We start from the raw sequence: 13,131 nt of genomic DNA on the forward strand, positions 1-13,131 counted from the left end.
AAAGGAACAAAGACCTCAATTATTATGGAAGTGTGTGCTCTTAATCCTAATATTAACAAGCACATATATTTGATATTTATTTCTTTAATTTATCAATGGGTGAGATTTAGTTCGATAAATCAATAAGCCCGATAAGTTGGGAAATGATATCACTTATAGTGTGTGTTGTTGATTATAGAAAGAAACTGTGTCCTAGTGATCTAGGTTGATAATGTCCCCAAGAGAAGCTCATAAGGATTGTCATGTTAAACCTTGCAGGTGGACTTAGTCCGATATGATGAAAAGGTTGAGTGATACTACTCTTGGACTAAGATATTAATTAAATGAGTTGTCAGTAACTCACTTAATTAGTGGGCGTTCGACATCTTAAACACAGGGAGACTAATACACTCATAATAAGAAGGAGCCCAAAAATGTAATTTGGGATTGGTGCGGTAGTTCAATAATAGTTCTTTAGTGGAATAGATTATTATTGATGGAATTAAGTTGTGTGTTCGGGGCGAATACGGGAAGCTTAATTTCATCGGGAGACCAAAACCAATTCCTCCTCTCGGTCCCTATCGTAGCCTCTTGTATATAGAGATTTATACCCACCATATACCCACCTTCTTACCCAACCAATAGGGGCCGGCCAAGCTAAGCTTGAAGCTCAAGCTTAGGGCCGGCCAAGCCTAAAGGTTGAGCCTTAAGGTGGCCGGCCACATCATATTAAAAAGAGTTTTTTTATTAAAATTATTTCTTATGTGGATATCATGGTTTTAAAAGAGAGTTTGAAATTTAAATCTTTCCTTTTATAGCTTTCTACAAAAGATTAAGAAAAGATTTGAAATCTTTTCTTATTTGTAGATTGATAGGTAGATTTTAATTTTGAGAAAACTTTCCTTTTTAACCATGTTCATAATTTAAAAGAGAGTTTAAAAATTATATATTCTCTTTTATAAGTTTCTACAAAAGATTAAGAAAAGATTTGATATTTTTTCCTTATTTGTATATTGAAAATAGATTTTAATTTTTAGAGATAACTTTCCTTTTTGGAAATCATCCACATGTTTAAAAGAAAGATTTTAATTTATAATTTTTTTTTATATAATCCACCATGAAGGGAAAAATTATTGGAGAAATTTTTATAAATTTCCGGAGACAAATTAGGAAGTTTTAATTCTTGTGTTAATTAAAACTTTTCTTGTTTTGCAGATTAGTGGCCGACCATTATTTTAATGAGAAGAAAATTGTTTTTTAATTAAAATAATATTTCCTTTTCATGGCAAAAGAATTAAGGAAATTTTTATTAAAATTTCCTTATTTGCCAATACCAAGGATTATAAAAGAGGGGGTAAAGGTGCATTCATGAAGAACGACTCTATTATTCTTCTTCTCTCTTTTCCTCCTTGATGGTCGACCCTAGCTTCTCCCTATTCTCTTCTTCTTGTGGCCGGCGGCAACCCTCTTGGAGCTCTTGATGGTGGTCGGTTCTAGCTAGGAGAAGAAGGAGAGAAAGGAGGTTTTGTTTCTTGCATCCTTTGGAGCTTGGTGGTGGTGGCCGGACCTCTACTTCTCTTGGAGAATTGTGGTGGCCGAAACCTAGAAGGAAGAAGAAGGTGCTTGGTGGTTCTCGTCTCGGAAGATCGTTGCCCACACAATGTCCAAGATAAGAAGAGGAATACGGTAGAAGATCAAGAGGTTATTTTTGCTTACAAAGAAAGGTATAACTAGTAATTGTTTTCCGCATCGTACTAGTTTTCTTTGTATAGTTATTTATGGAAATACCAAACACAAGAGGCATATGATTCTAGAGTTTTCAAAATAATTTTTTCGAATTTGTGTTTTCTTCTTTTTCGAATTTGTGATTCGATTGTTCCTTTTGGTTAACCTAGAGTTATTTAAGAAAATAAATATTAGCTTTCCTTAAAAGGCTTTGCCTAGGCAGTGATGGTTGTTCCCATATCCAAGAAGGTCATGTGCCTCCATGCAGTCCTGGAAGCTAATTTTCGAAATTAATATTTATGGAATTAATAACTTAGGTAGATTTGAATCAATAGTGTTAAGTTCCGCTTGCGATTCAAATCTAAACCATTAAGAACAGATAAGTTAAATTTGGAATCAATGATGTTAAGTTCCGTCTGCGATTCCTAATTTAACTTCTAAAGAACACAATAGGTTATTTAAAGAAAGGTTCGACACTTGTACAAAATTTTTTTTTATACAGTAGAACCGTTACGTTTTCCTAGGACTAACCAACACAAACACACTTTGTCATATGCTAGAAGATTGGAATTGATAGGTACGATTCTACAAGGAGTGGAATGCTTTTGGCTTTCAATGCTTCGGAGTTGTAGACAAGATTAAAGCACTTTGCCGTATGTTTGTTTGGTCCTCCAAATGCCTTCCTATATCTTGGGAAAAAATTTGTCTACCAAAGTAAGATGGGGGATATGGCCTCAGAGACCTACTTGCATGGAATGAGGCTTTGTTGAGCAAAATCTTATGGGATATCAAATCCAAAACAGATTCTTTATGAATAAATTGGATATACCATCATTATATAAAAGGTGCAAAATTTTGGACATGGGAAAGCAAAGCTTCGGACTCTCCTTTGATCAAGAGGCTCATAGAAATTCGGAACAAGATCTTGAGAACCTCAAATGGTGTTGGAGTTAAAAATACATACAATTTCTTCATGCCAAAGGGGCTAGAAATAGCATGAAAATCAATGATGTGGAAACCGAAAATCATGCCAAAGCACTGCTTCACATTATGGATGCTAGCTCATGGGAGGTTGAGGACCAAGGATAGAATGGAGTATGAGACAAACAAGGATTGTATCATGTGCCAACAACAAGAAGAATCAAATCAACATGTCTTCTTTGAATATCTGGTGGTTTGTGAACTTTGGTGCAAGGTGAAGCAATGGCTGGAGATCAAGCACAACTTCAAATCCTTTAAGGAGTTGCATCAAATTTTTGGGAGATATTGCAAGGGTGGTGGTAGAAAGATGAAGGTCCGACATCTAGCCATCTCTAGCTCAATCTATTATATGTGGGAAGCCAAAAATAGGTGTCAGTACCAAGGTATTGCATCGGATGTGCATTGGCTATTTCGGAAAGTCCAAATACATACCCACCGATTTGTGGACTTGAAACCTCCTATTAGTGCTCATCATTGGTAGGTTGAATGCCGCTGTTGGTTGGTGTAGAAGGTGTAATGTTGACTATACATGAAGGAATGAAGGTAACAATGTTGATGTTGCTAATTTTGGAGCTCATTGTGCTTGTTGTCCGAAGTTGGGAGCTCACTGTTGAACTTCATCGGAGAGTCAATTTCATCGGCGAAAAAAGAGGGTTGTGCAATCTGATGTCCGTGGTTTCGGAGCTTCATTTGATATCTGTGTTTTTGAAGAAGCCTCATATACTATACGTGGTTTTGAAGCTTCATAGCTTGTGTGTACATGCAAGTTATGATATTGATGGAGCAAAGTTTAAATCGGTGGCACAAGGGAGGATTGACCAGATTTTACATAGGTGGCACATGAAGATTGGTTTGATATTTGCATGTCTTTGTATTTTTCTTTTGATTTTGCATGTGAGGCATGGGAGAGGATGGTGGTAAATAGATCCACCATAATTGATCTATCTAGTCCGCAGCAAACGGCTCGCGGTAAAGACAGTACCAAATCCGTTGATGGCTAGGGCTTTGCCAAAAAGCCCAAGAGGGTGAATAGATCCACCATAATGATCTATCTAGTCCGCAGCAAACGACTCGTGGTAAGGACAACGCCAAATCCGTTGATGGCTGGGGCTTTGCCAAAAAGCCCAAGAGGGTTCATAGATCCACCATAAGGATCTATCTAGTCCGCAGCAAATGACTCGCGGTAAAGACAGGGTAAATCCGTTGATAGCTAACCATTTGCTAAAAGTGGGGTGATGACCTATGGTGGGATGACAATCTTGGTGATCCAGTCCGTGCTTTGATGCTCTGTTTGTTGTCCAGGCTTTTGATGCTCCATTTGCTGTCCTTCCTCTTCATGGCTGGGTATTCAAGCTTGCTGTCCGTGTTTGATTGCCCCACATCATTTTGTAATGCATGTATTGGATGTAATGGTGTTAGTGTGATGGTGTGTGTGATTGGATATTGGTTTGGCTTTATGTTTGCTTGTGGATTGTCTCACGTGAAATATAATGGTGAGAGGGAAGTTGAGTGTATGATGATGTAAATGAATTGAGTGATGATAAAGGAGTCTACCTCAGTTACAGAGGATGGACTCCTAACCATCATGTATGTTTCGACATTCGATTTGAGAGTCTTTATCTCTCAAATCAGTTTATATACAAATGTATCTATTTCTATGAATAGTAAATAATACGTACCTCTATCGGTGTATGGATCCTCCCTTTATATAGCGCCCCAATGGGTGACGTGCACGCTCTTCGAGACATGACACATTCTCCAATTTATCCTATGAAATAACCTGTCAGGAAAGTGTCTCTAACACCATACCTTAACAGAGCATGTATATCCTTGACAAGACAGTAGAAACTTCTCTTATACGATCCACCTGTTAACCATACTTTGTGTCAGCGGAGTTATCTCCCAGAAGGATATTAAGAGATACATCAATGATCTCTCTGCTCGTCTGAGTAGGATAGTCGTTCGGTTGGGAACTCTTCCGTTCGGTCGGACTCGGCTGCTCTTCCCTGTAATGAATCGACTTGGTAGATTATTTCTGCCCGATCGAACTAACGACCCTGTCGTCCAACGTTCCTCTGCTCCGTGATGAGTACCTAATGATCTTAGATGTATGAGTGTTCTATTCGGACCAGCCCTTTGCTAGTCGGGTAGTTCATTACCAATCAACCATTGCAGGAGAGCTCTGCCCGACCCCATTTGGTGAGCTCGTTGGTTCTCTGGCATTGATCTCCTTGACTTTGACCTCCACGTTAACTATGATCTCGTCTTCTGACCCGCACTTAGTGGACCCTTTTTTATCACCGTATCATATATTCTCGTTAAACTAAATTCTTAATAATTGTCATGGTTATAAAAAGGTGAATGAAATAAATTGATTTATTTAGTTTAACTAAATTGTGAGTTATAAATGAAGACTGAAATTAAAATTATTTATTTATAGTTTTGAGGATAATTTAATTTTTTATCTTTTCAATTTAAGATTTAAATTTTCTGATAATTAATTATATAAGATTTTATATTTTTATTTTTATTTTGAACGGATATTTTTTTTAACATCAATTTCTAGATTATCAATATTTGTTTAAAAAATAAAATTTTAAAATAATCATATCGGACTTTTATATTTAGTTAACCAAATTTATTTTTTACCCCTAACCGGCATTGTATTTATTATACTTAAAAAGGAAAAAAATAAATAAAATTTCTTCGTAAAACCCTAGCGGCTACTAGAGTGAAATAAATGCCAGCATTGAGAATTTTTTTTCCGTCAAAAGTTACTCTAATTCTATTTCATCTTTTCTTTTTTTAGCTCATTAATCTTGAGATCAACTTGCTTTTTCAACTAATGACTACCTATTTTTCATATTTGAGTTGATTAATTTATTCGCCTAATTTCATGATTTGAATATTCACATTTTCCATCATGTCACATCTTCTGGATAAGTAATAAGTTGTCTGTGACTATTGGCTTTTACCCTCGTATGCTCAATACTTTGTTCAAGATTATGCTTCTCCAGCTTCAATTCGTCCACGATGATTTGAAACTGTCTTTTGAAGATGGTCTAGTAGTTAACTCTTGAAATATTATTATTATAAGGTTTAGGATTCAAATTTCAGTAAAATCGAGATAAATATCTTTCTTATGTGTTAGTCATTATTCCAAAGATTAGTAGTCGTCCGTGATTTACCTCCTCCGTATTAGTCCTGAATCGGATTGATGGGGACACTGAGGATGAACGTATTCACCTTTTACCACCATGAGGATCTCAAAATTATCTTTAGAATCAACGGACCTGGGAATAGGAATAAATAGAGATTCTAATACAGTAAGAATAGGAGTAGATAGAGATTCCAATGAGACGGGCGTGGATGGAGGCGACGACGGAGTCTGAGAGAGCGATAGAACAACATGGAAGTCAACGTCTTATTGGATCTTACAAAGAGAGGGAGAGACTGATGCTGAAAGAGATGAAGAGAGGGGGATAAATAAGAGCGGGGCTAGAATTTAGAAGTGGGAAATTTCAAGTTTAGGATTAGCATTGACATTGACAAGAAAAACAGATGAAGCAAAGTTAGAGTCAATAAAAGTTAGCTTAAACCAAATTAACTGTTTAAATCGTTCAATTTAAAAGTTGATTATTTAGGAAATTCTTTTTTTATTTTACAAAAATATTGATTATTTTGATTAATTCTGTCCAAATTTTAAAACTCCAAATTATTTATTTCCTTCCGTTTTAACTATCATTGTTAAGGATTTAGATGAGAGATAATATTAATTTATGATTTTACATTATTTCTAATAATATCATATTCTCATAGTTACCATTGTTAATGATAAACAAGCACACCTTCTTTATAGTGGCCGATTTAAAAATTAAAATAGGATAGAAATATATTATTTTTAAAAAGTTTGGTTAATTAATTGAAAATTAGATTAATCAATATTTTATTAGTTGAGTTTGTTCGGGATTTTTTTTTTGAGAATTTAGTCTAACTTAAAAAAAATGTAATTGGTTAGATTTTAATAAGATTGATTTAGTTGATTCAATTTTGAATCAATTGTTGAACCCTACAATTGTAGCAAAGGTGAATACGTTCGCCTTTCAACATCCCTACCAATTCGTCTCAAGGTCAACACGGAGGAGGTAAATCACGGACGGTTACTAGCTTTTGGAATAGTGACTAACACATAAGGGAGATATTTACTTCGATTTTATCGAGATTCGAACCCCAAATCTTATTATATCAACATTTTATGTGCTAATTATTAGACCCATCCGAAAAAACAATTGTTGAATCCTACCAACAAAGGGTAATTAAAATCAAAGAGCGTATGAACACATAAGTTACTGACAACATATCATATAAATATATACCCTTCTTGTCTTTTGTCTCTCATGGTTGAGATGACTATTACAAAATAAATATTACTATAATAGGTAAAGATTTGAATATTGATAAAATTTAAAAAAATATACTTCTTGTAATGACCAAATGTGCTTTTCAATTTACTTTCTCACGTATACTTACGATGTCGATGATTAAAAGTGTAAATGGGTCAGGTCATTCGTGAGTTATTCAAGTTTTGATTTGAAATTTATTCGATTAAATTAACGAGTTAAGTTTGAGCCTAATTTCAAACTCGAAAATATTATCGAGCTGAGCTTGAACTTAACAAGTATTTGATTCGTGAGCTCATGAACATATTTGTACTTGTGAATGTGTTTATTAAGAGACTCACGAATATATTCGTTAAAAGGCTCCTTTAGCTTAATTATTATAATTAATTATCTTAAACAAATTTGAACTAAGCTTGTTTAATTTTTAAACGAGCTTTTTTCGAACTGAGTTTGAGCCAAACTCAAATTATTTAATTTTATTACAAACCAAGTTCGAGACTAAGAACTAAAGTTCAATTCCAACTTGAACAGAACTCAAGTTTAAGGATAACAAATTAAGTATGAATTTAAACTTTTTACTGTTCGACTAGTTCGGCTCCATTAGCTTAGAGTATCTATATCAGATACCCTATTTAAAAATTTTACCTTAAATTTTAGATAGGATAATTAAAAAATCTTTGCATCAGCTACCTATCTATTTATTAAATTATACATTTATGAACAATACTTCTCTAAATTTAAGGAATAGATTCTATTCCTTAAATATTATAGAGGAGAGAGAAGAAATAGGGAAGTTGATATATGATGTTTTAAAAATTAAATATTTAAATTTAATAAAATATCTTTTTTACTCTAAATTATATATTTTAGATAGGAAAATTAGTATGGAGGCTGAGCCCTGATCTTTAAATTCGTATCTCTTTCTTCTATATTTACATTTAATTCAAGAATTTTTTTTTTAGAAGTTAGGTGTGGTGGTGGTGGGTGTGGAAGGTGAATCTATCTAACCTTCTTTTGGTCAGGGACCCACCTTACCAACCCCCGATACAGTGTGCCCTCGCCGGATCTAACAATGCAAATCGGAAGATCTATGTATCTCTTCGTTTGAATGGACGGCACTGATGCAAAGAGACATACTGTTCTACGTTGAACCGGCAAGGCAGCGTCGGTTGGACACCAAAACCCTCGGGAAATAAATCTTTTACGGCTTGGATCGGTATCTCCGTTGGGTGGCTGCCGCAGAGACTGGATCGCTCGTAGGGAGGAGGAAGGAGGAGTTTGCAGGGATGGCGAGCGGCGCGAAAGTGGTTCTCGATGACATTCCGTCGCTGGATCTGATGACGGAGCTCCTCCAGCGCATGAAGTGCGCATCCAAGCCCGATAAGCGTCTCATTCTCATCGGTATCATCTCCTTCCTCCAAAACCACTCTTTTGGGCTGGGTTCGGCCATCTCGCTCCCTATCTGTTGCTCTTCAGAATTGCGATCTGTGGGTTATCTGCCAGCGTCTTTTTTTTTTCCAGGATATTTAAGCGTGTGTTTCTTTACATCAATTTTGCAATTACGATCCGTAAAATAAAGTTTTTGTAATTTTTTTTTTCGGGTGTGTGTGTCTAGATCTTGTGATTGTTCTGTCGTTACCAGATGCTTATTTTGTCTATGCTATACGTGAGAGTTGATTCTTAAATAAAACTGTCGTTGGATGAAAGTAGATATCTCATTGATGATGCTGTAAGGTGTTGGTGTTGTTGAAGCAGCCTTGTCAACGGGTCAATTTTAGATCTACAGTGCTTGTTTATATTACTTTGGATTGGCTTATGAATCTCAATGCTTCTTACCATTATTTGGAGTGTAGGCTAGACCATTTTTCTTTCTGTCTGGTAAGAATCTCCTGTAAATTTTGAAAGTAATTAATGTCCAATGCTTCCTTTTGAATTATATCATTCATATGTCTTAGGATAGAACAACTACGGTCCCAGTTTTTTTTTTTTTTTTTCTAGTAAGAATTATGCACCTCCACCATCTACCCTTGCAGTTTCTTTTTTCTGATGCAGCTACTAAAGTTGTAGGTAGATGTCGTCTGTGTCCATAGTTTCATTTAATGTTGTAATGATAATCACTTTCTGTACTTTTGTTTTACCATCTATTGTCGAATATTATCTTCTAAACTTTCAGATTTACTAGATTGTTATATGTTAGGATTTTTTTTTTTGTTTTACAACTGTCTTTTTACTAGGCAGGTTTTCTATTTGCATCTGTGGTCATAGCTCATGATTGTGGAAATTTCTCCTTTTAGCGTTAAAATCAAGGCAGGGTTTAGCTTCTGATAAGCCATCGTGGCATGGCAGGTCCGCCAGGTTCTGGAAAGGGTACCCAATCTCCTATGATTAAAGATGAATATTGCTTATGCCATTTGGCAACGGGTGATATGTTGAGAGCTGCTGTGGCTGCTAAGACACCACTTGGAATTAAAGCTAAAGAGGCAATGGATAAGGTATTTCCTATATTGATTAGCAAAATTGGAATTTAAAGAAACAGTGATTCTTGTTACTCGGTGATTCTTTTGATTTTTTTATATTCTAGGGGGATCTTGTTTCTGATGATTTGGTTGTTGGCATTATTGATGAGGCTATAAAAAGACCATCATGCCAGAAGGGTTTCATTCTTGATGGGTTTCCAAGGACAGCCATTCAAGCAGAAAAGGTAACCGTTGCATTCTTTTTGTAGTGCCGGATTTATTTTCTGGAGATAGGTTTTCACCTTGTTTAAGAATGTGTACTCAGTCTGTTTCCCTCTCTAAATCTTCTTCATGCAGCTTGATGAGATGCTGGCAAAGCAAGGTACCAAGATTGACAAGGTGCTGAACTTTGCTATTGATGATGCCATATTGGAGGAGAGAATTACAGGCCGTTGGATTCATCCACCTAGCGGAAGAACTTATCATACAAAGTTTGCTCCTCCAAAAGTTCCTGGCATCGATGATGTAAGTAGTTGGTGTTATGGTGAATATATTCATATTTTGTGCACATTGTACTTTCTTACTTTTGAAGATACTGCAAGAAGGTCGTTTTCCTATTTTCCTACTTTCATGTATGCTTCTTGGTTTGGACATTATTGTAATAAAACCATTGCAAACATTGGAAGAATTTCACTTGTTATGTCAGTAGGTAAGTATGAAACTGGTCATTATTAGCTCTCATAGTCAATTCCATAGAGTTCAAATAAATTTTGGCAGAGAGAAGGGCGAGTCCAAAAACTTTCATCGATCGTTTTTGGTTGAAGTAATAGAATACGATGACACCACTGTTTAGTCCTCAGTCCTCTTCTTAAAATAGGTATTACTTATTTTGACATTATATATTGTAGCATTTAACATTATTTTTAATAATGTGTATGGTATACTTTGTTTGCTATTGGTATTGCATGTTGTTGTTATTTGTTTTACTCTTCCTCTCCAATCATTTGACTATCTTATCTAGCAAATCCAACTATCCTTCCCAACGCCATTGCCTAATCAATTCTCACAGATCTTGGAAACTTTTACTATCATTGCTGTGCTGCCATTTGCTAGAGATTAAGAATAATCTTTTATTTGAGTTGAAAGCATTTGTGCATCTGATGACCGTTAGCACTTCTATAGTTAACGTGTCACAACATTGAGAAGTTAATCCTTGTTGTGTGGCCCAATTTGGATTGTGTGATCAGCAATGCTGAATAACTGAGATAAATCTGGAAAGGTTTTTTGTTTGGTCTTATTTCTTTGCTTGCTTGACCTTCGCCAACCAATTGATCTGTTGAGTAGAAATATCACTTCTGGCCATGCAAACTTGTTCATGGCAACCATAGCTGGTTCCTGAACTGCTTGACCTACAGTACTTCAAAAGGTTAACTTTCTGAATCAACAAATTGGACGGTCACTTGATTTTGTTGTCTGTCTGTCATCGTTATTTTATCTGTAGGGGCAGTTTGCTCATTGATGTCATGTTCATTGCCCAAATCATATATACTCAAAGGGTTGCTATGTCGTCATATATGAAATCTATTTGACAACTTAATGATTTTATATTTTGTTATTCATCACACTTGTCATTTTATGTTTGAGAAACACTTCTGATCATAGAGACTCAAAACTTAATATTATATCTTTGCAGGATTCTGAACTACTAAAGAGTTTATTCTTTGTTACCTGTATTGCACAATCCATTCTCTTTATGAATTCTTTCTTCCTTTTGTATGTAAATGCATTTACTCCTGGTATATTTGATGTGTACTTCTCCTCTAACATTTTTGTTGAATATGACATGATAACTTATCCCATTTTGGTTTGTCTAATATATATATATATATATATATATATATATATATATATATATATATATATATATATATATTTATTTATTTATTTGTTTCTTTGAAGGTATCAGGAGAACCCTTGATTCAGAGGAAAGATGACACAGCTGAAGTCCTAAAGTCAAGGCTTGAATCTTTCCATCGACAAACTGAACCAGTATGGTTTCTTCTCCATCTTATATTAAATAAACAAATAGAGATTACCTTAAACCTGTAAAAAAAAAGTGGATATTTTGGATCAGCCAGAATTGGCCCAACTCCACTAAGCTGAATTGGCAGATTGGTAGCAATCCTTCCAATCAAAATATGACAGAATTAGTTCAGTCTATATCAAATCCTTCCAGTCAATTACGAGCACTGCTATTGCATATTCATGTTATAGTGAATCAAGTAACATACTCTAAGGAGGCTTCAGAGCAACAGCTTGATGGAGCCTCCAATTAGTTATTTCTAGACTTCCTCGCACTATTGTTTTGGAAGATTTTAGATCTTGGATGTCTGAACAACCAAATAAAACTTTAGCTGTATCAGCTATAGACAATTGATAGCTGGCTAAAGGTATCATTCTAGTGCCAGTGCAGTTCTCAATCAAGATCCTACCTATGAATAATAAAAACATCGTCAAGTTGTATAGCATTCAATATCTAGTATTCTTATGAACATTTCATATTTGCATCGTTTTAATATCACAGCAAATTATTCATGTAGAAAGTATGCCTTGTTTTTAAATTTAACATTAGCATTTGTTGCTGTAAATTTTCTACTTCTACTTTTGAAAGATAGTTGTAACGGAAATGGTTAGAAATTTTTCTTGTAATTGAAAATAAAAGACTCAAGTTATAATTCATTTTCTTATAAGTGATACTTTATGAAAATTTTGAGGGAGTCTTAACAAGTTGTATTTGAGTCGATCAGTTATGCAACTCATTGGGTCGGCAACCTTTTCTCATATTCATGAATTACAATGTGATTGTCTCTCGTTTGCTTTTTGGTTTCCTCTAGCACATTATCTGTGCATTTGTGATTTTGTTATGCGTCCCAGGTTATCGACTATTATGCCAAAAAGGGTGTTGTCGCTCAACTTCATGCGGAGAAGCCCCCCAACGATGTCATCATTCAGGTGCAGAAAGCTCTTTCGTGAAGAGGAGAAACGAAACCTCCCGCGGTTCGGCATTACATTTTGACGTCTCTTTAAGTTATACAAAAATTTTCCCTTTCATGCATGAAATCAGAGAGCTTCGTTCAAGCTGCCTGAATGCTTTTCCATGCTCAGGGAAACTTTTACAATTGCATCAGCTTTTGATTTGAAATAATTAATCGGTATTTTCTGATGAAACAAAGAGTTTTGTGGTTGTATGATTCACAGGAAACAGTGAACTGTAGAGTTAACCTCAGTTTTTTGAGGGAATAAACTTCAAATTCTGCAACTTGCCAGCTTTCTGAAGTTCATAAGTTGTTATTTGTTTTAGCCCCTGGGGCACGGCACCATGGTAAGTAGGGTGGATTTTCATATAACGAGGGTTTGAAGCTCATGTAGGGCACCTCGTTCACAGTGTTTGAACCACTTGTGATGTTAGACTGTCAGTTAGAATTTTTGGATATCTTGATAATTGGTGAAAAATCTTTGTGAGTCAGGTGCATCACTTTTGGAATTAATCAGATTGAAGGATTAGCTAGCTACATGAATAAAAAAAAATT

General features: G+C 35.2%; 1 protein-coding gene across 1 annotated transcript; it reads left to right on the plus strand.

Annotated features, from left to right (window-relative positions):
* Positions 1-8,254: 8,254 nt before the first annotated feature.
* Positions 8,255-12,877, plus strand: LOC122024665 (adenylate kinase 4-like). The gene is made up of 6 exons (XM_042583333.1): positions 8,255-8,486; positions 9,432-9,577; positions 9,667-9,786; positions 9,899-10,066; positions 11,501-11,590; positions 12,476-12,877. Exons 1-6 carry the CDS (start codon positions 8,372-8,374, stop codon positions 12,572-12,574), a joined length of 738 nt encoding a protein of 245 aa, XP_042439267.1. The 5' UTR covers positions 8,255-8,371; the 3' UTR covers positions 12,575-12,877.
* The last annotated feature ends 254 nt before the right edge of the window (positions 12,878-13,131 follow it).

The sequence above is a fragment of the Zingiber officinale genome, chromosome 9B (genome assembly GCF_018446385.1).
Source record: "Zingiber officinale cultivar Zhangliang chromosome 9B, Zo_v1.1, whole genome shotgun sequence".
NCBI lineage: Eukaryota > Viridiplantae > Streptophyta > Magnoliopsida > Zingiberales > Zingiberaceae > Zingiber > Zingiber officinale.

What these genes read in the sequence shown, in the direction of transcription:
- LOC122024665 (XM_042583333.1), top strand. Translation starts at nt 8,372, where the DNA reads ATGGCGAGCGGCGCGAAAGTGGTTCTCGATGACATTCCGTCGCTGGAT. An exon ending in TAAGCGTCTCATTCTCATCG is followed by an intron (nt 8,487 to 9,431) that starts GTATCATCTCCT and finishes GTGGCATGGCAG; the next exon opens with GTCCGCCAGGTTCTGGAAAG. An exon ending in CTAAAGAGGCAATGGATAAG is followed by an intron (nt 9,578 to 9,666) that starts GTATTTCCTATA and finishes TTTATATTCTAG; the next exon opens with GGGGATCTTGTTTCTGATGA.